Here is a 25,769-nt window from a genome sequence, read left to right as displayed (position 1 = left end):
AGGCTGGTCTTCAAGCCAGATGCCCTTTGCGCTCACTGTTTGGGGAGCTCTCCCAGTCAGTATCGTCAGGAGCTCAGGAGCGTTCCGCTAACCCTCCCCTTCCCAGAGAAAAGCTCGCCCTCGTCCCCCCGCCCCGTTCCTCTCCTTCCACCACCCAGCTCCGCAGGCACTACCAGCCCCGGGGCCGGGCCAACCAATCCCCGGCTCCGCTCCCGGCGCGTCACAATGGCGCCCTCCCGGCCCCGCCCCGCGCCCAGCCGGCCAATCCCCGGCTCCGCTCCGGGCGCGTCACAATGGCGCCCTCGCGGCCCCGCCCTGCCGTGGTCTTTGCGTCCTTCCGGCTCTGTCGTGGAAGTAGCGCTGCGCCTCGTCTTCCAGGAGAACAAGGTGGGGTTTGGTGGGGAAACCGGCCTGCGGTCACGCCAGCACACGGAAGGCGGGCGGGGGCGCGATCTCTTGGGGCTGCTGCTCCCAGGTGCTGGGGCACAGGGCCGAGCGGGGACCGGGCATGTAAGGGCTTCCGGAAGCGCCGCGTGCGCACGACGGGCGGGAGTTGTGGACTCGGGCCTGCCGCGCGCCTGACCCCTCCCCTCGGAAGCCCCGCCCAGGGCGCGCTGCCAGGGGTTTCCATGGTGATGGTAAACAAGCCTCAACTGCCTCAGCTACAACTGCCAAGTCCCCCACGTTCCACCCTCCTCTAGGTGCTCAGGGGGACGACCGAGGTGCCGGGTGTGAGGAAGAGCGGGAGCGCGGAGACTCCGAGCCTGAGGTGAGGGGCGGGACGGGCCGCGGGTCCGAAGCCCACACACCCGGGACCGACTGGCTACTGGGCCCTCTGGGTGTGGGGACAGTGGGGCTGAGATTTGGGGTCGGGGGAGGCAGGGTCTGAGGTCAGGGGCCGCACACCCGGGGACCGACCGTGGACTGGGCTCCCCTGGGGGTGGGGACGGCAGGGCTGAGATTTGGGGTCGGGGGAGGCAGGGTCTGAGGTCAGGGGCCGCACACCCGGGGACCGACCGTGGACTGGGCTCCCCTGGGGGTGGGGACGGCGGGGCTGAGATTTGAGGTCGGGGGAGGCGGGGTCTGAGGTCAGGGGCCGCACACCCTGGGACCGACCGTGGACTGGGCTCCCCTGGGGGTGGGGACGGCGGGGCTGAGATTTGGGGTCGGGGGAGGTGGGGTCTGAGGTCAGGGGCCGCACACCCGGGGACCGACCTTGGACTGGGCTCCCCTGGGGGTGGGGACGGCGGGGCTGAGATTTGGGGGAGGTGGGGTCTGAGGTCAGGGGCTGCACACCGGAGGACCGACCTTGGACTGGGCTCCCCTGGGGGTGGGGACGGCGGGGCTGAGATTTGGGGTCCGGGGAGGCGGGCCTGAGGTCAGGCCTTACACTTGACTGGACCAGGGGGCTGAGATTTAGGGTTAGGGGAGGCAGGACCCGCGGGGAGGAAGGACAGGAGGGCCTCGGGCGGACTCCAGGGGGAGCAGGGCGCGGGCACACGGGCCTGTCGGATGGGGCTTCCTTTAGAAATGAGAGCAGTTCCCTCACGTGGCCGGGCGCGTCCGGGAGTTGCCCAAGACTGGCTGGGCCTGGCTCCTCCCCCTCCCACGTTCCCGCTCGCCGCGCCTCCACTCTCGGTGCTCACGGCCTTTTCTTCCTCTCCGAGCCGCGTGTGTGCCCTGCGCGCCCGTCCGCGTTTGTCTCCTGCCCGTCGAGGTACAGTGTTCGCATGTTGGGGTGAAACTCTGGTTCTCGTTGTCTTTGCCTGGTGACCACGCTTCTGCTGAGCGGGCTTAGTCGGCCGTTTCGTTTTTCCCTCGTGCTTTCCTTCTTTGTATCTTTGAATATGTGTTTCGCTGATTCTTGACTGCGCCTAAGAAACTTCCGGACGCTGCTGGAGCTCGCGCGGCGCCGTCTGCCTCCCGTGCTCCTGCGCGGCTCCCTGAGGTGGTGCCGCGCGGGTCGCGGGGACCTGACCTACTCGGTCCCCGGACCCTGGTCTATTATAGAAACGGTGGGGAGGCCGCGGGCCCCTCCCGTTAATCTCTACTTTAAAGGGCCTCTCAGGACCCCAGTGTTCCCGCAGACAACCCTCAGGCCCAGGAGAGCCCCCCCGGCCCCGGGCACCTGCGGGACCCTCGCCCGGCGTCCCGTCGGCCCCGGCCCGCCGCTTGCGGGACGCCCTTGGCCGCATTCTCTTCCCCCGGAGGCCCCAGGACGAACGGACACCCCTCCTCCGCTGGTGTTTACAACTGTCTGCGGGCCGGGTGCGCGGCGCGAGAGGAGCCCGCGAGGGTGGCGCGCCGAGGGGGGACGGTGCGACCGCGGCTTCCCAGGGCCGCCGGGGCGGGGGGCGCCGGGGGTTCGGGGCGGCCTCAGGTGTCCGCAGGCGCGGGAGCGGGAGAGTTTTGAAGGCTGCAAATAGTTTTTTATATCAAACATCATCGAAACTACTGACCTTAATATAATTCTCACTACTACTTTTAGTCACGTTCTTAAAAGTTAGTTTTCGTTTCTGAATTTCTAGTAAGGATGAAAATATGTCGGGTTCTCAGGTTAGATAAAAAATATATTAAAATCTAATCTCTCAGTGAAAAGTAATGTTTTCAGTATGTACTAATTTCTAGACAATTTTTTCATTTTAAAATAGATTAATTTCTACATATAATGAATATTGAGAGAGATTGCTTTATTACTAATATTAAGTAAGTCCATAATTTGCCTTGGGGATCTCATGTTTCTGTATGCACTTCTGTAAGTTGATTGTTTATTATTTCCATGTTATGATCTCGTTTTTTTTTAGTTTTTTTCTATTTTAGTAACATTCTTCTCGTAATATTTGCCTTTTTGCTACCTTTCTTTTTAACTGACAAGTGACTGGTTTTCACTTGAGTATTGTTACAAAGCTCCCTTTAAACATAAAATATTCAAGGAAAAATGTGAATTGATTTAAGGGAAAAGATTGATTAAATAGGAGAGTTAGTCCTCGGATATGGCCAAAACTGTGAAGAGTGTGGAGACTTAACGGCCTAGGTGCCTGGAGGGGCTGCAGAAATGGGAGGTGACTTCCTGCCAGCCTCTGCCCAGTCTGAGCTCTGGCTCTCCAACTCTTTGTAGATCCGCAGTAATTGAGCCTTAGTGGGTCCAGGCAGAGAGCTAGGTTTAACCACATTTTTCTAATCACATGCTCATGACCAGTCTACAAGTGGGTATTGTTTTATTCCCATTGTACAAATGAGAAAATGGAGGCGGTGAGAAAATAAGTTGCTTGCCTAGGGACACAGCTGGGACTAGGACTCAGGACTGACAGGGACAGCCCTCCTCTGCTAGGGCCCTCATCCCCACCTGGTTGCCCTGAACCAGGGTTCTTGTGGAAGACAAAAGGCTGGGCAGAAGGATAACCTGGCTCAGCTAAGTCCAGCCTGGCTTATTTTATAGCAAATCCCTGACTTAATAAGATTTTTATCCATAAATATTTCAGCTCGTATTTCTAAAGACTTTTAAAATATAACCACAATACCATTACCACACCTAAAGAAATAATAATTCCTTGATATCAAATACCTAGTGATCAAATGTGCCTGACTGTAATAAATATTTTTGTACAGCTGGTTGGTTTGAATTGGGATCCAAACAACATCAAACCTTATATTTGGTAGATATATATCTCTTAAGTTTGTTTTAATCCAGAGCAGCGTTGTCTAACAGAAATATAATGCAAGCCACATATGTAATTTTACATTTTCTAACCATAAAAAGAAACACATGTAGTTCACTTTAATAATAGTTTACTTTAACCTAATATATATCCAAATTATGTAAGATTAAATTGTATTTTTCATGCTTTTGTTTTTTCAAACTAAGCTTTCAAAATCCAGTGTATACTTTATATTTACAGCACATTTCAATTTGTACCTGCCACATTTCAAGCGTGGCAAGTGGCTACCTTATTAGACTGTGACAATCTAGAGGTTCCCCATTCTAAAAAGATTCTTATTTGTTGAACTGATCAGGTGTGTGTCAGGCAGAGTTTCTTCTCCACACACCCTGGGTTTCTCTGATTGCATTCTGGTGGTAGTGTTTGACTCTCTGGCCTCTGATTTTCCTGTAAAATGGTAGTTACCCTAAAGGCTGTTCTTATTCCATTGAGGGTTTTTATTGGAAAGAAGACTTCATTCAAGGTGCTGTGTACTCCTGCCAGAGGTGCATATTGGTTGGTGTTCCCCCTTTGTAATGTTAGCAGCCATTGATGATCATTCCCTAGATCCATTGTTTTGTTAATGGGTTCAAATTAGTGATATTCTAATTAAATATTCCTTCTCATTAGCAGAAATACTCTGTAGAGGAAATTTTCTTTATTAATTGTTTGATTACTATACGATGCAGTTCCTAAAATACAGGTTAAGTGTTTGTTTGTTTGTTTTTTGTGAGGAAGATTGGCCCTGAGCTAACATCCGTGCCCATCTTCCTCTACTTTATATGGGACGCCGCCACAGCATGGCTTGACAAGCGGTGTGTCAGTGTGCGCCCAGGATCCGAACCCGAGAACCCCGGGCCACCGCTTGCACTTAACTACTTGCGCCACCAGGCTGGCCCCAGTTCCTGACTTTTTTGATACAATGTTAGTGGTCTTTGATGGCTTCCTTGGTTTAAGGTATAGTACTTCATTAAGTGGACCCACCACAGTTTATTCAACTGGACCTCTAGTGATGGGCAGTTGGGTTGTTTCTAGTCTTTTCCTATTAGAAATAGTGCTGTAATGAATATCTTTTGCAGGTGTCTTTTCCCCTTTTTGGCCAAAGGGATTGAACCATTTAATATTACCACTAACAGTATTATTTGAGAGTGCCTGTTTATCTACAGCCTCGCCAAGCGAGTGTGTTATCAAACTTACGTGTGTTTGCCAATGTGATAGGTATTTTAAATATTATTTCCTTTTAAATTTTAATTTATCCTATATGGGTGAGATTGAGCATCTGTTCATGTTTAAGGGCATTTCTTTTTCTGTCAGCTGTCCATGCCTGTAGCCCATTTTCCTTTTTGGATTGTTGGACTTTTTGTCTCTCTTTGTAGAAGCTCTTTATATACTAAGGATATTAACACTTTGGGGAAATAAATTGCAAGTATCTTTCCCATTTTATCATTGGTATTTTTGCTTAGCTCATAGTGTTTTTAGCCATGCATTAGAGGTTTGTTTTTTTGTTGTCATTTTGTTTGTAATGACATTTTTCAGTATTTTCGCATATTCTTGGTTTTGAGTCACAGTCAGGGAAGTTTTCACTACTCCCAGTTTATACAGAAATTCATCTATTTTCTATTCTATTTAGGATATTTCTTAACATTTCTCATAAAACATGAAAAATTCTTAGTTAACTCATATTTTACCTTCATTAATATGACAGTGTGACAAATTGCAGTGATCAACTTTGAAATGATGAATTACAGTTGTATTCCTGGAATAAACCCAACTTGGTCGTGATGTATTTTATTTTGTGTATTGCTGGATTTGGTTAGCTGATATTTATTTAGGATTTTTTCATCTGAGTTCCTGAGTGAAATTAGCCTGCAAAACTTGATAAACTAATTCTAAAACTCTTAGAAATGGAAAATCAGTTCCAGGTTGATTGTAGATCAAAGTGTAAAAATGCAGATGAAAACAACAGCTTTATAAGTTAAAAAGATAACTCTATGGCCTTGAGCTAGGTAAAAGATCTCTCAAACAGGATACAAAAAGTGATATCGTCATTAACGGGAAAAAAAAACAAAACTCCTGTTAGGTTTTCCTGACAGTATGCGTCTCCTTTTACAAAATCACACACTTTCCTTATAAATCTATTTACATTCTAAAGATGATCCATCATTGACATCTCTATTCTTCATCTTCCCTTAGTTGGGGTCTCTGTTCTGCTTTACATGATACTAGGTTAGAATAGTACTGTCCAGTAGAATTATTATATGAGTGATGAATATAATTTTTTCATTTTTAATTGAGATATAATTCACATACCATACAGTTCACCCGTTTTTCTTTTCTTTTCTTTTCTTTTTTTTTTTTGTGAGGAAGATTAGCCCTGAGCAGTGGAGTGCGCGCACCCAACCGCTACGCCGCTGGGTTGGCCCCCAGTTCACCCTGTTAAAGGGTACAATTCAGAAGTTTTTCATAGATTCACAGAGTTGCAAAAACCACCATTATCTAATTCCAAAACATTTTCTTATGTTGAAACAGCCTTAAGCATTCCTGGGATAAATTTCACTTGATCATGGTGTATAATCCTTTCTATATGTGCTGGATTTGGTTTTTTAGTATTTTGTTGAGGAATTTTGCATCTACATTCATAAGGGATGTTAGTACGTACTTATCTTGTGATGTCTGTCTGGTTTTGGTATCAGAGGGTATATATGTGTTTGCTAGGGCTGCCATAACAAAGTACTACAGACTGGGTGGCTTAAACAGCAGAAATTTATTGTCTCACAGTTCTGGAGGCTAGAAGTCCTAGATGACGTGTAGCAGGGTTGGTTCCCTCTGAGGGCCATGAGGAAAGGATATGTTCCAGACCTCTCTCCCTGGTTTGTAGATAGCCATCTTCTCCCTGGGTCTTCTTGTCCCCTTCCCTCTATGCTTCTCTGTGTCCCAATTTCCTATTCTTATAAGGACACCGGTCATATTGGAATACAGCCCACCCTAAATGACCTCGTTTTAACTTAATTACCTCTGTAAAGACTTTCTCTCTAAATCTGGTCACGTTCTGGTATACTGGGGGTTAGGATTTCAACATACTAATTTTTGCAACACATTTCAGACCATAACACAGAGTAATACTGGCCTTGTAGAATGAGTTGGGAAATGTTTTAATATTTTAGTGTATTTTAATATATTTTGATTAACTCAATACATTGAAAATACCATTTCAACATGTAATCAATATTTTAAAATTGAGAGATTTTACATTCTTGTTTTAATCTTTGTAATTCAGTGTGTTTTATACTTAGAGCTTAATTTGTACTTGGCACCTTTGAAGTGCTCAGTAGCCACATGTGGCTGGTGGCTACCATATTTTTATCTTTTGTACCTAACTTGTTCTTTTTCTAAAAGCAGTTTTTCTCTATAAATTTAAGAGTTTTGCCAATATATGCCTGGGTTGTGTCTTTTTAAAATACCTGTTGGAAACTACACAACCAAGTTTATTTTAAGCCAGGAAAATTTCCTTTCATTCTTTATCTGTTCTCTTGCCTGTATTTGTGTCTTTTTCTCCTTCTGGGATTCCTGTTATTCATATGTTATATCTCCTGTCTCGTGTTATATCTTATGTCCTCCAAATTGCATATCTTTTTCCTCTTGTTGTTTCTATTTTCTTTCTGTTTTGAGATATTTCTTCCACTTGATTTTCCAGGCCACTATCCTTTCTTTCAGTTTATAACTAACTTTATAAATTCAAAACTCAATTTTTAGTACCAGAAAGTTTTTTATTTTGTAATTGAGTATCTGAAAGTGCTTGTTATTTTATTTTTTTTTTTTAAACAAGTTCTGGCCAGTTTTATTAAAGAAAAATTTTGCATGATTTACTTTTCACCAGTCTGTTCTGGCATGCTTCTAATGATATCAGATTCACCTGGATCAATAATAGCCAGTGTGCATACTCTGTAGTATTTTCCACATGCTGTGCCCAATTCAATATTATTGCCACTGTAGTGATGGACACCAGTTTTGGCCAACATGGCGTAGTACTCAATTTCAGATTTTCTCAAGGCTGGGCAGTTGTTGGCGAGGATGACCAGTTTGGCTTTGCCTTGTCTGATCATTTTCAGGGTCTGCTTGTACCCCAGCACGTACTTTCCACTTTTCATAACGAGTTGGAGCCTAGAGTTGATCGACTCCAACGATTTTTTCGTCTTCTTTGCGGCCACCATCTTCCTGCCTTAGGTGCGGGAAGACCCCCAACCAACAGCAGCCGCCAAAATGCAAAGTGCTTGTTATTTTTTCTGTTAAAGTATTTACGGTTTTCTCCAGCACTTCTTGTTCTCTGAAAACTGCCTGCTGGTCTAAGCTGTTGTCTGATGTGTGGTATTTTCTCTGGGCGCTGGAGACCCTCTCGAGTACATTGTCATGTTCCCCTCCTCCTCTTGGGCTCTGTTCTCCACTCACCCAGGGCAGTGTGCTGTGGTCCCCTGAGCAGCAAACATTGAGCACAAGTAGCTACAGGAAGTCTCCACTCCTGTGGCAGCTGCATGGGACCTAGCAAGGTGTCAGCTCTCACAGCCTCAGGAGGAAGCTCTAGGCCCCCTGAGGGCCACCTTCTTGTGGGGGCTGTGGGCTTGTACTGCAGAGGTCTCCCTGGAGACCATGCCTATAACCTGCCGGCCCCCTGAGGCCTTCCTCCCAGCTCCAGGATCTGAGTGCTCACCCACCCAGGGGGTGGTAGGGGAGGTGGTTGGGAGACTTCTTAGCAATTGTATTTTTTTGTCAGAATTCTCCTCTCCTCCTCACTCTCCATTTCTTAGCTAGGCTAGAATCACATTTCTTATTATGGGGAGAGCACTACCAATTAATACAGATGATGAAATTTTTCCCTTAATTGAGAACAGATTTTTATTTTTAGCAGTGGAATTCTAATAGCAGGGTTTCTTTTTATGAAAACCTCACCTGATACATATTTTTTCTTTAGATCTTGATTCTTGAGTCACCTGCAAAATGCAGTGAGTAATATCATAGGGCAAGGGTTGCTTGTTCTATGTTGGGTAAAAATTTATGTTAATTTCAATACAAGTGTTGTAAATATAGATATGATAGTATTTTTTTGTTTTTAGTTAACCAGCTTTTGAGAAATGAATACTGAGGAAAACAATGTGTTACCCCAGACTTAGCTACAGTAAGTAAAGGGTCTAATAGTGAAAAGATAATGGAAAACAGCTTTCCTGTTGCTTATAGATCATGACACATCCCCTTTGATGGATAAAAATGTAGTAATAATAATAAACATTTAAAAGGTTAAAATGTATTTAATGATCCATCTACAGCTCATCTCTCCTTAATAGCTCATGGTAGCTTTGTGTATTGAACTTGGCATGTTGGCATATTAGGTCTGAGTTCTCACACTTCAGATGCATGAGCCCCTTGAAATTTAGGTACAACTGTGTGGGGGGGGTACATTTTTTGAAGAAGTTGGTCCAGACCTGCATCATACTCGCAGGTGAGTCCCTGACAGCAAGAAATGTTTAAGAGCCACTGAGTTGGGACTTTATGAAATTGCTGGGTTGGAAGAGACTTCTGAGGTTTCCAATATAATTTCCAGTCGAACAGGAAAACATCCATAACAAATAGAGGTCTGGGCTCTGCTCACATATACTGTCCCATGACAGGGAATTGCTACTTCCCCAGACCCATCTGTGCTCCTCAAGTGGAAAACAGACATGAGCAGCAGAAACAATATCTAAAATTCTGTTTTGTGAATTTAATAACTGAATATAAGGACTAAAAAGATTCATCACAAAATAAAAATATTTATATTTTTATAATATAAATATAAAATATAAAAACACCAAAACATATCCTGGTAAAGGGCTGCATTTTAAAAATATAAAGAATTTGAACAAGCATCCAGGGGGAATAAGTAAGGTAATGTACAAAGGAAAAAGAGACCAACTTTTATTTTTAAACTTGAACTATTTAAAAAAAGATTTCACATTCCCACCCCTGCTCATGCTTTTGGTCTGTTTAAATGTCACTTCCTCAGAACCCCAATGTAAGTTAATCCCTATTTTCAGAATTTATCGTTGTACATTTATTCATTTCTTTATTGATTTCCTATTCCACTGTTCTGTGGACCTAGAACAGTGTCTGCATCTTCTAAGTGGACGATATTTCTGGGTTAATGAATGACTCTCCAAGTTTCGTAAATTTTATCTACTGCACATCACTCAAATCCTTTCACATGCTTCAATTTCCACCAGTGTTTCTGTCGCAGGGTACCATCAATTCTTCCTAAACTTGTCTCATTCCTTCCTATCTCATCTCCATGCATCTGTTCCTACCATTCATTTTCCAGATAGCAGCTACACTGCTCTGTTGAAAAGCAAAACTCAAATTACACCACATTTCATTTTGAAACAATTAGGTGACTTCCCATTGGCCTTGAGTCAAAAATACCAAACCAGGCCTTTAAGGCTATGGAGGATCTTCCTCTACATCCCTCATTTGTTGATCTCAGTCCTGGCTGCAGGTGTTTTCAGATGCTTTCTATCTCAGCACAACATGCCTCCCCTGTGTCTTCTGTACGTGTTGTTTCTTCACAGGGCAAGAACCACATCATGACTGATCAATTAACACTTCGCCTTGATAAGCAAAGAAGGCATATGTAAAACTACTTACTTGCAACAAATATATTCAAATAAATTGAGAAAAATGCACATCAGTCATATAAATTACCAAGAATGTATTTGGAAGAGGATTTTAAGAAGCGAAATAAATGCTTATGTCAAGGTACCCATTTCTGTAGAGATACTCTTCAAATTTTGTGGCTTAATTTTTCTTCAGAATATTGTTTTACTTCTCTTGAGTGTATGAGTTTTTAGAGGCTCTTACTTTCCATGGGATGGCTGGATTTTGAATCCTATCACCCAGCTTCAATAATGACAAATCATGGACAGTTCTTTACATCCCCCACCTTCTTCCCTCATGGATAATTTTGAAGCAAATCCTAGCCATCACACCATTTCATCCACAAGTATTTCAAAATGTATCTCTAAAAATTGCTTTATTTTTAAACATAACTATAATTCTCTCATATCTAAAATAAGTAAATATAGGGGCCTGCCTGATGGCGTAGTGGTGAAGTGTGTGCGCTCTGCTGTTGGCAGCCGGGCTTCGGAACCCCAGGCGCTCACCCACGCACTGCTTGTCAGTCCATACCGTGGCGGCGTCTAATATAAAGTGGAGGAAGACGGGTATGGATGCTAGTCCAGGGCCAGTCTTCCTCAGCAAAAAAAGAGGAGGATTGGCATGGATGTTAGTTCAGGGCTGATCTTCCTCACAAAAAAAATAAATAATACTTGAATACCAAATATCTAGTCAGGGTTCAAATTGTCTCATCAATGTTTACCTATTTGTTTGAATCAAAACCCAAATATGTCCCATGCATTGTGAACCCTTGATAAATCTCTTAAATTTCTTTTATTCAGTAAGTGGTCTTTTCCCTTGGAGCTATTTCGTTGAAGGACTGGCTCATTTGCCCTTGTAGAGTTTCCCATAGTCTGGCTTTGCAGACTGCATCACCAGTCTCACCTAGTACCTGCCTCTTACCTTTACTATAAATCCTATAATTTGGTAGTTATTTCTAGTAAGTAGATTCTTAAGGCTTTTTTTTTTTTCTTTAAAAAATAATTTTATTGGGGCTGGCCTGGTGGCGAAGTGGTTAAGTTAGCGTGCTCTGCGTTGGTGGCCTGGTTGGTGGCCTGGCATTCACAGGTTCAGATGGCGGGGCGGGGAGGACCTGCACACAGCTTATCAAGCCATGCTGTGGCAGGCGTCCCACGTATAAAGTAGAGAAAGATGGGCACAAATGTTAGCCCAGGGCTAATCTTCCTCACCAAGAAAAAATAATTTTATTACTAAAAGTGTTAAACAGACAAAAATAGAGACAAAAGTATAATGAAACTCCATGTACCCATCACCCAACTTCAATAACCACTAAATCATGGCCCATGTTGTTTCATCTGTACTCCCACTCCCTCGACTCATTATTTAGAAACATATTCTAGACATTGGATGTATCTCTAAATAATCTCTTAAAACCACAGCAGCATAATTGCTGTGTTTTATTGTTTTATAATTGCTGTCTTACATTAAGAAAATTTTATAATTTCTTAATATAAAATAATTCAGTCACTGCTTACATTACTGCAGTTGCCTTATAATTGTTTTCCAGTCTGTTCATTTGAATTAGGAGTCAGAGCTTCATAAAATGTAATTTTCTTGTTAGGTATAAAGTTTAAGAACTGCATGTTTTAAAATTAATCTTTTAAAAACTATGTAAAGTATTTACATGAGCCTATGGTCAAATACACAAAACAAGGTACTGAATTTACAAAGAGGTTCTACCTTTTGTCCTTTAGTTTCCGTTCTAAATTCCTGCCTTCAGAGATTTTTTTAATTTTACGGTTTGTCCTTCCACCTGAGCCGTGCCCGTCCTCCCCTCCTCTGGAACTCTGGACTTTTCCCCACCCTGGCACCTTTCCTGAGAACTTGCTCAGAACGGTCTTCCTCGTTGCTATTCTTTCCTCCTCCTCCCACTTCCTGCCTCGGTCGGTCGCGCGGGCCGCACCTGCAGGAGGCATTTCCATTGGTGACATCTTGGCGGGCCCGTCGGTGGCACTTCCTCCTTTACACCCCGTGACCCACGTCCGGCTTGCCGCCCTCCCAGTCACGCGGCCTCTGCCTCTGAGACTCAGCCCCGCGCGCCGGCCTTCCGGACTCCGGACCCGTCGTGGTGAGCCGCCGCGAGCGGACGACCCCCGCCCGCCCATCCTCCGCCCATCCTCCGCCCTCCACCGCTTGCCCGGGACCCTCCTCCTCCCGAAGCACCCCCCGCCCCGGGAACTCTTTCTCCCCCCTCGCTGCGCTGGGAACTTCCCTCTCACCCCCCCGCTGCCCCAGGAAGTCCCCCCGACCCGACCTTGGAGCCCCGCCCCCAGCCCGGGGGGCCGCCCGTCCCCCGCTAGTCCAGGGAACTCGTCCCCGGCCACCCTAGGAGCCCCCCTGACTCGGGAGCTCCGCCCCCGCCCTTCCCAGTCTCCGGGAAGCCTGGCCCGAGAACTCTTCCCTCCGCCTCCCCCGACTCCCGGCCCGAGAACTGTTCCCCGCCTCCCCCCAACTCCCAGCCCGAGAACTCTTCCCCCGCTCCAGTAACACTCCGCCCCCCCCCCCCAACAGCTCCCCTCCCACCGCCGGCCCCAGGAAGCCTTCACCCTGTGACCTCGTCCTCCTTCCCCCTCTCCTCCCGCCTCTCCTCCCCCACTCCCGGCCCATGAAGCCTCTTTCCTCCTCCCTTCTCCCCCTCCCCCCACCTCAGCTAGCCCTGTCCCCGCCCCGGAAGCTCCCGCTGACCCCGCCCAGGCCCTGGGATGGGGCGCTCTGGGGGCCTGCCTTCCTGCAGGGCTGGGCCGACCCGAGGCTGTCGGATCGCAGGCGCCCGGTGGAGGCCGGCCAAACCCCTTCACCGTGTCTCGGTACCCCCGCCCCGGGAGCTCGGCGTCCGGGACCGCTGCTGTGCTTCCCGCCGAAACCGCTCAGACGCGCCCCTGGCGGCCTGTGGCGGCGGCTGCGAGCTTGAGACCGCAGTTTCAACCCTCGTGCGAAGCGTTTGCCCACAGCCAGTTGAGTTTCAATTTCAGGTTAATAACAAAAGGACATGCACCTGGACTTTCCCCGGAGCCCTCTGCGTGTTTAAGCGTCGGGTGGAGTTGGGGGGTCCTTTGGCTGTAAACCGCGCTTGCTTGATGAAAATAGGAATCAGTCTTGCTCCTCTCGGCGGTAAGTCCAAAAAGCCGCGTGATCCTGAGGCAGCGTCTCCCGCAGACTACGATTTAAGAGTAGAACTTTCTGAGTAGTTAAGACACCCCAGACAACCTGGCTTGTGCGTGCTGCCAGCTGTAGGTTAAAATTCATTTACAAATAAGGGCGAAAGTGCTCCTTAGATTTCACTGGGACACAAACGTAAAGGAGGGTGAAGCCAGGATCCCACCGAGTTCCCATCCCTAACCGGGAAGGTGGAAGGTGCGGTTTAAACCGCCCTGCGTACTCCGTAGATAAACCTAATAAGTCACGGTGCTGGGAGGCGCACCTTGTTTATCTCGATCGGATCTACCTGAATCCTGTCTAACCAGTAGGGTAGTGAAGAGCACGTTCTGGAGAGCCTCGCAGGAGTCCAGGGAGCCTCTGAGAAATACAGAATCTCGGCCCCTGCCCACATCTATTGTTTTAGAATCTGCATTTTAACAAGATCCCGTAGGTGGTAGTGTGCACACTTAGGTCACAGTCCAGTTACCTGCTGGAGTTGTGCAGAATACTTGGCTGCACCCCGTACAGCCCAATTAAAGCAGAATTTCCAGGTGTGGGACCCAAGAACAATATATTTTAACACTCCCCCAGCGATTGCAAGGTGCTGCGGGGGTGAGACCAGTGCTCGCCATCAGCGCTTCAGCGTGTGCTGTATCCATTTTCGAAGAGGGACCCCAGCTCTTGGTCTGCGGACTGCACTAGAAGGAGCCGGGAGCTGGGATAAACCAAGGGAAAAGGGGATCAGGTCGTTAAGAAGACTGGGTTCTACCCTTTACATTCCACTCTTTCTGGGGCCAGGGGGGAGGGACCGTTGAAGCCCGCTGAAAACTCTTCCAGAGAATTTGAAACTGTTTTTTCTTATACTGTAATACTTATACAGGGTTTTTTCCTCCAAATAGTGACTCATGTAATAATCACAGGATGCTAGTAAGACAAGGCAGATATCTTTAAGACAACAGACTTAGAGAAGTTAACTTGACTTTCCCAATTCTGCGTTTCCAAAACTAAAATGTCGCTTATCTCTCAGACGTATTCCCTGTGCTTCAGCACATATCTTAGTCCTTTGGGGACAGCTTTATCACGTGGCTGTGGGTGATGGTAGTGATGATGTTTTTCCTATTGAAAAACATATTTCAGTATTTTGTCCGCTCATTCTTTCTCAGTTAGTTAAAAGATCAATGTCAGATCAAATACAGGTCACAAGAAATGAAGTTACCAATTAAAACTGGAAAAGTCTTATGAGTATCTCGACCCGGCCCCTCGGGGATTCTTCTAAATTGTAAATCCTGTTGAGAACAATTTTTAGCAAACAGCCTTTCGTTGGAGCCCATCTCTGTGACGATTGGGCTGCGTCTCCGGTCCTGTACGGGTCTTAACGGCTGCCCCTTGCCCCTGCCCGGGTTGGCCCTTCTCTTCCCGGGACTGTCCTGGCCTTGCCCCCCCCCAACCCCGACGGAGCCCCGCCCACCGTAGATATTTAAATTTCCTTGCTGTACTTAGCGTTTTCTGTATAGAAACTCGGGAATTGAGTAAGTCTTATCAGGGCAAGTGGCATATTTGCCTGCTGTTATCACCCGTATTACCCTGTGAAAGGGAAAACCTTTTAAATTAAATGCTGTGGGGGCGGGCCGGGTGTGTGCTTTAATTATGGCACCCCGGTGGCTATAAAGGGCCTCCCTCACACAGCCCGGCCGTGCCTTTCCACGAGGAAGGGAGCTCCGAGCCCATCCCAGCCCCAGGGACCGCAGCCTCCCTAGTCCCTCTAGTGAGTGCTGGGGCACGAGGCAAGACTGCCATCTCACTCTTTTTTAGGACAGTTCGTTACCTACCAGGAGCATCTCTGACTGGGCATCCCCTGTGTTTTAAGGTGAGCTATTTTAAGAATTGTAATTTCTAAGTTTATATTTCATTTATTATATTAAAGCAGAAAATTTTCTTAGGAATGTGAAGTAAAAAAATTTTTTGTCACTAGCTTTTAAATCTAATGTTGAGCAGAACTCCAGTGTTCTTTTCTGAGTTTTAGTTAATATGCTAAGTACTGTAACTCTGCAAAGAATCCAAATGTAGAGGATTCTGAGGCCAAAAATGAGGATTTTGCATTATGTTAGCACCAAAAATTAGGTTTGAGATCCATTGAAAGTTTAGAAGAATAAGAAATTAAAAGTCATAGGAGTTCTCATGGGAAATGGAAGAGAAGGATAATTCTGGAGTAAAAAGCAATAAATATTTAAGTGTAGACATGTGTTTTGGAAAAGAATGCTCCTTTACCTTGCTTTCCAAGAAGAAATCACTTTGTTTTTGAAACATTTTCTGAAACAAAACATTTATAATCTGTTCTGTACTATTAGACATTTTAAGTAATTATATGAAATGTCTGTTCTTATATGCTTCCTGCGTGTCGTTTTCAGCCTAACTAGTCTGCCATTGTAGAGGGAGGTGTTGACCCTACAAGGCCATCAGTTAATCTCTTGCTAATCTTGGCCCTGCTGCTTGGGCCTATGCTGGGGTGGGGCCACAGTGACCAACAGAACAGTCTGTCTGTCATAGCGTCTCAGTGCAGTTTTGAAGACACCTTTTAAAACTAATCACAGCATGAATGCAATGGGAGCATAGAACCGTAAGACTTAATTTATAGAAGGGAGGGATCTTTTGGAAAGGTGGTATATTTGAGCTGAGACCTTAAAGGTTAGTAGGATTTAGCTAGACAGAAGGTTGGGTGGAGTATATTTGGAGAGAGAATTACCATGTGTGTCAAATCCAAGGGATCAGAGAGCCTGGCGGCACATTCGAGGCACAGAGGAATAAACGGATAAAGGAGATTAAAATGGGTGGGGGGAGTGATGTGAGCTAGATAATGTGTTGCAGGCCAAAGTTGCAAGGCCTGAGCACCCCATTAGCCCTGTGGTTTGTGTTCCAGTGCCAGTGGGAAGCCACCAAGGACTTGGAACAGGAGAGGAACAAAGTCACTTTAAAAGAACGCTTGAGCTACAGATTGAGTTTTGATTAAGGGCTAGCCATTATGCTTGAGAAGTTTAAGAACCAGATACAAGTATCCTGGAATGGGCTGTTGGGTACTGGAATTAGAAAGAAATATGAGGAAGTGGAAAGGGATATGAGGGCAATTCAGAAAGAAAATTTTAAAATTTGATAATTAACATCACAAAGGAAGGAATTATTGAGCTCATACTCTGCCGTGCAATGTGCTAGGGACTGAGTATAGAGCTGTGAGAAACCTTTATTATTTTAAGAGTTACTGAGTAGGATTTAGGGGTGTGGGTTAGGGTGAAGAATGTTACCACCCCAGAGAGATGGTGAATTCATTGGATTTGAGGGCTTGGGAGAAGTTGTTCAAGGATTACTTCAGTTTCCTTCTAGAGCTCTGGATGACAAGTAAGGCCATTTATGCTGCAACCAGGGTGCTATAGAAGACTGTCCAGAGAAAAATGCTGGTTCACTGTAGTACATAGGAGGAGCTGTGGAGTAGAGTTGTGTATACCAGTCTGGGCCTTAAGGAGCCTAAGGCTGGGGACTTTGGTGTCCTGAGCCCAGAGCTGGTCATGGAGGTCCAGGGATCAGGTGAGGCTGCCTAGAGAAGAAGGACTGGGCCCAAGCCCAGTGATTCCCTTCAGTTAAATGTTGAGGAAGGACTCACACAGGAAGAGGCTGAGAGAGAGTGTCTAAGGAATTAATAAGAAAACCAGGAGATAGTTGTATCATAGGACCCAAAAGGAGAAAGGATGTCCAGAGGGAATGGGTAAGTCCTGCCCTGGGAACAAGTAAGGTGAAGATAAGAAAATACCTGTTCTCTTTCTTGCCAGGAAGTTGCTTGGTAGAGACATCATGCCCGATTAATGGTGGGGGGTGGAGGTGACAGTTGAGGCTTTTTGAGGAGATTTTATTGAAAGGGAAAGCAAATCAGCAAGTAGCTGGAGGCAAAGTTGGCATCAGGAAAGATATGTAATGGGATTGGTTAGACATGTGCATACTTAATTGCTAAGGATATAGTGTTCAGTGGAGAGAGTGAAAATAAAGAATCTCTTGAGGGTGGGTGGAGTTGGGACCAGAGCAGAGCTGTAGATAATGATCTGAGCTGTAAGGAGAAGCAGCTCCTTGTTTCTAAATTCCTAGACTTTGTGACAGTTTCCTTCACATGATCCCTATTCCTCTTTGAAGTAGAAGATGATCAGCTGAAGGTGAGGAGAGATTAGAATATGTGAGGTTACCATAGACATCTAAGGGCTTTGGGAGATTGGGGAGTTGTGGTGGAACTGTAGGCAGTATGGAGGGCGTGATTTAAGGTTGGGGAACCTGATTTTCCACAGTAGTCATTACCAACTAGGGGCAGTTTTATCCCCCAGGGAACATTTGGGAATGTCTGGAGACATTTTTTGGTTGTCACAGCAGGGGAGGGGAGTGCTATTGGCATCTAGTGGGTACAGGCCGGGGATGCTCCCTAACATCCTACAATGCACAGGTCTGCCCGCCACAACAAAGAACTGTCTGGTCCAAAATATGATCCATTGTGCCCAGCCCTGTGCCACTGAACTGGTCGGTCAGTACAGGCATGGAACAGTCAGATACTTGGAATCTTCCAGGGCTCTGTTTTTACTGGGTATATCCAATAAAGGAGGAAGTGTATATGAATTCCATTTATTGTCGGGTGAAGTCCTGAAATTATCCTTTCACACATCGGTGGTGTAAGATGATTAGGTGCTGCATACAATGGCTATATCAAATATTTAAATTATTATAAAAATTATGATAATGGGTCAAATGATAGCTCGCCAATAATTTTGTTTTCCCTGATACTAGTTCAGTTGAGCATTTCATATATTACCAACTTGCTTTTCCTTTTCTTAAATTACCTATTCGTGCTTTCTGCTTTTTAAATTGTGGGTTTTTTAAAAAAATTCTTCTAGGAACTCTATATATATTTGTCCAGATTTTGCTCTAATAGTTAAATACCCCATTCCATCTGGGATATTTTGATGATTCATTTGAGGAAAGGTTGTATTTTATCTTTTTCTACATGATAACCAGTGTGCCCACATTTCTTAAAAAGGCATGTCTCTTACCACTGATTTTAATAGCTGCATCTGTTACGCTTGATGTGAAATGACACTTATGAAACATTTAATTTCCATATACTTACATGTGCCCATTTTGAGTGTTAATCACTAAAAATATATTTTTGGCCATATCCTCAATATTTTTATTGTCTCTATGTTTTGCATATATTGCTGCCTGATGGCTCAACTCCTTCTCGTAGAAGACTCCCCTTCCACGTGGATTTCACCTTTACTCTCTTTTTCAGTTTGTACTGCGGGTGCCAGGTGCCACATGCACTTCATGACATCCTGTCAAGAAGGGCACCTCTCATTCCTCTCGTACATGGAAGTGTTCATTCTCTTTCTTCCAGTCCCTCAATGAAATGCACAATACATGTGTTATGTTGATCAACATAATGTGGTTTATGTTGATCCTTTTATTTATATGAGAACCTGAGAAGCATATAATTTGATTTCTGTGTTTATTTGCAGGGCACATAACTAGTATTCTGCTGATGGACTTGTCTCCTTGTCTGGATATGTCTTCAGTTTGGCCTCACACTTAACTCATATTTTGTTTGATTGACAATTTAGGAACAAAATGCTACTTCCTTAGACTCTGGAAGCCATTGCTGTCTTGTATGCTTGCAGCATTGTTGCTGATGAGAACTATAGTGTCACCCTAGTGACAAAATGCTAGTTCACCCTAGTGTCAAAATGTTATTCTATAGTGTGGTTTAAGACAGTTGTTGTTTATCACTTATTTTTACTTGTATTTATGTATTATCTTGCCATAAACAAGTAAATTGGTTAAATGTAAGGCTTGCAGTTTACGAAGAATCTCAGAGGAACACTTGTAAATGAACTACCAAATTTCACCCTGATAAATATCTGGAATAAATATAACAGGAAAATGCCCTTGCTCTAACATGACTAATATTTAGATTCCTCTGTTAAAGGCACCAAATTACACCTGTCCTCCTGCCTTTCACTTTAGCGATGCAATAATCTCACCTGCTTTCCTCTAGTTCTGAGAAGTCCTCTTACAATTTCTTAGTGTTACCTCAGTTCATGCTCTTGTTCCCTTCTAGAACTTTTAATTGACCATTAGAATTTATAGATTTTGGCTTAGTATTTTTTCAAGACCCTTCATTTGTTCTTTTTCAATCTATCTGAATAACATATACATTTTTGGAGAGATCTGGGATTGAATCTCAGCTCAAGTGTATTTGGTATATTTCTTAACATCTTTAATTTCACTCATCCATGGAGAAAACAATATTTACTGCATATTCTTGTACATACTAAATGAAAAATTATGTAAAGTAGTTTTTGCTTTCTTTTCAGCCACAAAAAGCATCCAAGCTTGTTTGACATCTGTCCTGTCAAGTGTCCATGATGCTGGGCCCTGAGGGAGGTGAAGGCTTTGTGGTCAAGCTCCGTGGCCTACCCTGGTCCTGCTCTATTGAGGATGTGCAGAATTTCCTCTCCGACTGCACAATTCATGATGGGGCCGCAGGTGTTCATTTCATCTACACTAGAGAAGGCAGGCAGAGTGGTGAGGCTTTTGTTGAACTTGAATCAGAAGATGATGTAAAAATGGCCCTTAAAAAAGACAGGGAAAGCATGGGACACCGTTACATTGAGGTGTTCAAGTCTCACAGAACCGAGATGGATTGGGTGTTGAAGCACAGCGGTCCAAACAGCGCTGACAGCGCGAATGATGGCTTCGTGCGGCTTCGAGGACTCCCATTTGGATGCACCAAGGAAGAAATCGTTCAGTTCTTCTCAGGGTTGGAAATTGTGCCAAACGGGATCACACTGCCTGTGGACCCCGAGGGCAAGATAACAGGGGAAGCCTTTGTTCAGTTTGCCTCACAGGAGTTAGCTGAGAAGGCTCTAGGGAAGCACAAGGAGAGAATAGGGCACAGGTATATTGAAGTGTTCAAGAGCAGTCAGGAAGAGGTTAGGTCATACTCAGATCCCCCTCTGAAGTTCATGTCTGTACAGCGGCCAGGGCCCTATGACCGCCCAGGTACAGCTAGGAGATATATTGGTATTGTCAAGCAAGCGGGCCTGGAGAGGATGAGGTCCGGTGCTTACAGTACAGGCTATGGGGGCTATGAGGAGTACAGCGGCCTCAGCGATGGTTACGGCTTCACCACCGACCTGTTTGGAAGAGACCTCAGTTACTGTCTCTCGGGGATGTATGACCACAGATACGGAGACGGCGAATTCACTGTCCAGAGCACCACTGGACACTGTGTCCACATGAGGGGGCTGCCGTACAAAGCCACAGAGAACGACATTTACAACTTCTTCTCTCCACTCAACCCCGTGAGAGTCCATATTGAGATCGGCCCTGATGGAAGAGTGACGGGCGAAGCCGATGTTGAGTTTGCCACTCATGAAGAAGCCGTGGCAGCTATGTCCAAAGACAGGGCCAACATGCAACACAGATACATAGAACTTTTCTTGAATTCCACAACAGGGGCCAGCAATGGGGCATATAGCAGCCAGATGATGCAAGGCATGGGGGTGTCAGCCCAGTCTACTTACAGTGGCCTCGAGAGCCAATCAGTGAGTGGCTGTTATGGGGCTAGCTACAGTGGCCAGAACAGCATGGGTGGATATGACTAGTTTTGTAGGAGCATTTGAGTTATTTCAATCAAATTTTCACAGGCAGCCAACAAGCAGTGAAAAGCAGTTATTACTGTAGAGGAAGCTGTGGGACCCATTATGCACCATGAGTTTGTGAAATCTGGATTAAAAAAATTACCTCTTCAGTGTTTTCTCATGCAAACTTTCTTCTAGCATGTGATATTGAGTAAACTAAAACTATTTTCAGCTTTTCTCAATTAACATTTTGGTAGTGTACTTCAGAGTGATGTTATCCAAGTTAAAGTAGTTTTAAGTACATTAAATGTGGATCTTTTACACCGCATCACCGTGAACACATTGGGGAGACATGCTTTTTTGGAAAACTCAAGGTGCTAGATCCCTAATTCAAAGAGGAACATTTCTCATGTTTGTTCATTCTAGTTTATTTTCATTTAAAATCTTTTAGGTTAAGTTTAAGCTTTTTAAAAAGTTAGTTTTGAAAATTGAGACACATTACTAATACTGTAGGAATTGGTGAGGCCTTGACTTAAGACTTTCTTTGTACTGTGATTTCCTTTTGGGTGTATTTTGCTAAGTGAAACTTGTTAAAATTTTTGTTAACTAAATTTTTTTCTTAAAATAAAGACTTTTTCACAATGACTGGCACAGACTATCTGCTCACCAGAAAGTAGCAAAACGGGTGTTTGAAGAGAGTTCATTTTAATACTACTGTATTTCAGTGTGAATTTTTAAATAATTTAGCATGTGAAATCTATGATTTCCCTTATAATTCTTACAATGAGTCTAAAAAGTCAGGTTAAAAAATGTTAAATGAGTGGTGGAAATAGTGGTAGAAACACATCCCAGAAAGTATGAAAATGAAAGCACACAGTCCCAGCCTGCTGTGACTTGTGCTTTGTTCTTCATCAGCCATTTGTAATGTCCTGCTTTATTCTGGAGTTGCATCCATTGTCATAGCTAGGGATCCTTAGTTTTGGGTGCCACATAGATTGTGAGTCATTAGCCATAATTTATGTTTCAGGTTTTCTTTATAGAGAATGCTGATTTGAACTTTTTGTTTTGTTTTGTTTTTCGTACTTAGGATTATTTGTATAGGGTACACTTCTGGGTTAGCAGTTACAAGTTATTTGCAGGATACACGTTGTCAAGCTTGAGGCCTGTTTCCAAATTGTTATTAGAAAATTATCATCCACCTAGCAGTGGAAAGCAATGTACAAATGACAGGCAGCTCTGCACACAGCATGTTACCATCACTTTTAACTTTATGACATACACTAAATAAAACCGTCAAGACTTCAAAATGTGAATGTAGTTTATTAAACAACAAACTGTTTGATAGTTACTATTGGTAATTTTCCCAACTTTATTTTCCCACTTGTGTGTGTGTGTGTGTGTGTGTGTGTGAAGATCAGCCCTGAGCTAACATCCATGCTAATCATCCTCTTGCTGAGGAACACCAGTCCTGAGCTAACATCTATTGCCAATCCTCCTCTTTTTCCCTTTTGCTCCCCAAAGCTGCAGTAGATAGTTGTATTTCATAGTTGCGCATCCTTCTAGTTGCTCTATGTGGGACGCCGCCTCAGCATGGCTAGACAAGCGATGTGTCGGTGCACGCCCGGAATCTGAACCCCGGGCAGCCAGTAGCAGAGCGCACGCACTTAACTGCTAAGCCACAGGGCCGGCCCCCCACTTGTCTTTAATAACCATAGACTGTAGCCCATATATCCTGATTTCACCAGTTTAAGGACCTTCATTTGGTATCTTCATTTCAAGGCACCCACCTCAGTTATGGAGAACATGCTTTTGGTTAAGCCTGAAGTTTCTGTTAAAAATAAGTCTATGTGTGGACTGGAGTCTTATTCTGGCCTTTTTTGGCCTTGTTGGGCTTCATAGACCCACCTTACCTCCCATCCTTCCCATCAGTTTTCTGCAGACTCGGAGGGCCTCAGATAGGGCGGCGGCATCACCTAGGAATGCCAGATGTGCTAGGACACAGGCAGAACTAGAAAGATCCACAGAGAAGAAAGAATGAGAATTATAGGAAGGCAGAGACCTTGTACCTGTTCTAGGCTGCGTTCACAGGGTCTCTGCCCATCCCATGGGCCCGCCTTGCTCTAAGTTTGAGGCAGCAGTCCACCACAGGGAAGCAAAGGCTTTCTGGGTTGTGAAGAACCAGAGAAAATCAGGTGGAGCACCGGGGAGCTTATGAAACCTGCAATGGGAGGGGCTAGGATGCTGTGAAAGTCAGACCATGGTTTGATAGGGCAGTGAAGTTTCAAGGAGTACATTCAACCCTTGTAAATCTCTGTAAGTTTAGGATCCAGGTATGAAAAGAGTGGGCTCCAAGAACCTGGGATAGGAGATTTGGGGGAATGTGCTAGGTGACCCTGAAATCTCTGGGCTAGCAGTGGTGGCCCCTTTTCTCTTACTAGAAGAAAGACTATGCAGAGGTCTCACCTGAGGTAGGTGATTTATAAGATGTCTGCTCCAAATCGCTTTCCAGAATGGGTTGGCTAACTGCTCGTAAGCCAAGTCCAGCCTGCTACCTGTTTTTGTATGGCCTATGAGCTAAGAATGGTTTTTGCAGATGCATCAATTTGATGGCAGGGAGCCCCAATTAAGAAAAGTATGATCTCCCCAAAAAGAATTCATTCTTATCAGACCTGTAGTACAAAATATTGTACGTTTTAGTCAATAAGAAATTTTGTGAAACTTGTAAATTTGCCTCAGCCTGGAAAACCTAACATATACTATCTAGCCCCTTAAAAGTTTCTGACTTTTCTGTTCCAGAAAACTAGTATCAGGACCAAGCATGACATGGAAGAGAGTCCCCACTACAGAAAGAAACTGATATTTTGCTTAAAAAGCTGCAGGTTTTGATTAGTATGTATGGGCCAGACCCATAGCACACGACATTTAGGATGCTGGACCAGAGGGTTGAGTATAAAACAGTTGATACAGGGTGTCTCTTGTGACTAAGGATTTAAATTCTGAGCAAAATGCCTGGAGTCCATCCTAATAATATGTTGGACTTAACCCTTGAAGCTTGGAGACAATGACCTACAGGAGAGAGAGATGCTGAATGTTGAGAAAAGGGGTAAGAGGACTCAGGTGGGCATGCTAGGAAAGATTTAGCATATAAGGCCAGAAAAAACAGCGTAAAAGGTTCCCTGGAAGGGCCCAAGGGTGCTCTTGCTAAGGTGGTAAGGAATGTGTTAGTGGGGTTCATCAGAATTTTGAGAAGCCTAATGGAAGCTCCTCTTGGTCAGGGTTGGCAGTAGGAGAAAATATGGATAAAAGGATTCCAGGAGAGCAGAGACCAGGTAGTGTCAGTCATTAGATGTGAGGTAAGCCATAACGGGCAGCAAAGTCCAAAAGGCAGTAAGGGGCCTTGACCTGGCCAGATCTGTGGCAAAGGTTAATAGACATCTGTGTGTCCAGGGGCCACACACAGGCACAGCTATGAGGTCCATTAGCTTTCTGCTCTCAGCTCTTACTCCTTTTTGGCTATATGGACAGAAAGCTGATTGAAAATCAGGATCTTTTTCTATTTCCAGAATAACCAGGTCTCACCCAGAGATCATCAGTGGAAGAGGAAGGGCCTAGCAGCATTGCAACAATTGTATATAATAAAGATTCTATAAATCTGTTTTGAGGCCAGGGGAATGAAATGACCCAAGCCTCTTGAGTGCTGTTGGATATGGGGTCTAAGTTGACATTGATACTAGGGGATCCAAAATGCCATTGTAGCCACTCTGTTAAAGTGGGAGTGTAGGAAGGCCAGGTGACAAATGGATTCCTAGGCCAAGTTCATCTCACTGTGGGTCAAACAGGTTTGCGGACCCCTCAGGTTAGCTCCCCATGTGAGTTAGTAGGAAGGGGTACCCTAGGCAGTTGACAGAGCCCCCACACTGGGTCACTGGCTTGTGAAGTGAGAGCTGTAATGGTAGGAAAGCCAAGGGGAACCTCTCAAATGGCATTCTCCATCCAAGACAGTGAATAAGGAGAGGTGCTGAGATGCGTGTGCAAAGTCTGAGGTTAGGGTCACGCTTGAAGACAAAAAAAGGCAAGCATATGCCCTTTTAATTTGCCTCTCTGGTCTCAGCAAACAGCTGATGGATTCTGGCAGATGATAGCAGACAACCAGGAACTTAACCAATCACAGCTCAGTGCTTAATGTGTTATGTTAAATATATTCTCTTCAATCAGCATCAAGCAAGAGATTAAAAAACATTTTACCTTTTGATAACATGAGCATCAGAACACATTCCCTGTCTTTCTCTAGGGCTGTGGTAACTTGCCTGCTCTCTTTTACAGTAGAGTCTGAAGAGATAATGATCATCTTGCCATGATCCACCATGTTGATGACGCTCATTGGACTCGGGAGAAAGCAGCGAGTACTCTGGATGCCCTAGGAAGACACATGTGCTAGAAGGAGGAAGAATTCAGGGCTTTGCCACATCAGGGAACTTTTTAGTGTCTAATAGTCTTGGGCAGGGATCAGCAAACTAGGGTTCATGGGCCAAATTTGGCCTGCTGCCTGTTT

The 25,769-nt window shown here is 44.9% G+C and overlaps 2 protein-coding genes across 7 annotated transcripts; one reads left to right on the top strand and one right to left on the bottom strand.

The window, feature by feature from the left end:
• The first annotated feature begins 355 nt into the window (after window positions 1–355).
• HNRNPF (heterogeneous nuclear ribonucleoprotein F) lies at window positions 356–21,862 on the top strand. 6 transcript variants are annotated; one of them, XM_058542916.1, is made up of 4 exons: window positions 356–387; window positions 702–769; window positions 15,366–15,420; window positions 19,949–21,862. In XM_058542916.1, exon 4 carries the CDS (start codon window positions 19,997–19,999, stop codon window positions 21,239–21,241), a length of 1,245 nt encoding a protein of 414 aa, XP_058398899.1. In that variant the 5' UTR covers window positions 356–387; window positions 702–769; window positions 15,366–15,420; window positions 19,949–19,996; the 3' UTR covers window positions 21,242–21,862. The 6 variants fall into 6 exon arrangements, with proteins under 6 accessions (XP_058398899.1, XP_058398904.1, XP_058398903.1 ...); XM_058542915.1 differs by lacking the exons at window positions 356–387; window positions 702–769 and adding exons at window positions 12,381–12,483; window positions 13,388–13,526; XM_058542921.1 differs by lacking the exon at window positions 15,366–15,420.
• Window positions 7,506–7,956, bottom strand: LOC131406977 (large ribosomal subunit protein eL30-like). Its single transcript, XM_058542926.1, has one exon. The coding sequence runs from the start codon at window positions 7,907–7,909 to the stop codon at window positions 7,562–7,564; it is 348 nt and encodes a 115-aa protein (XP_058398909.1). The 5' UTR covers window positions 7,910–7,956; the 3' UTR covers window positions 7,506–7,561.
• Window positions 21,863–25,769: the final 3,907 nt, after the last annotated feature.

This window comes from Diceros bicornis, chromosome 6 (genome assembly GCF_020826845.1).
Source record: "Diceros bicornis minor isolate mBicDic1 chromosome 6, mDicBic1.mat.cur, whole genome shotgun sequence".
Lineage (NCBI taxonomy): Eukaryota > Metazoa > Chordata > Mammalia > Perissodactyla > Rhinocerotidae > Diceros > Diceros bicornis.
This window is presented reverse-complemented; position numbering and strand designations above follow the sequence as displayed.

Excerpts from the sequence above, each read along its gene's own strand:
- LOC131406977 (XM_058542926.1), bottom strand. The coding sequence starts at position 7,909 with ATGGTGGCCGCAAAGAAGACGAAAAAATCGTTGGAGTCGATCAACTCT.
- HNRNPF (XM_058542921.1), top strand. The coding sequence starts at position 19,997 with ATGATGCTGGGCCCTGAGGGAGGTGAAGGCTTTGTGGTCAAGCTCCGT.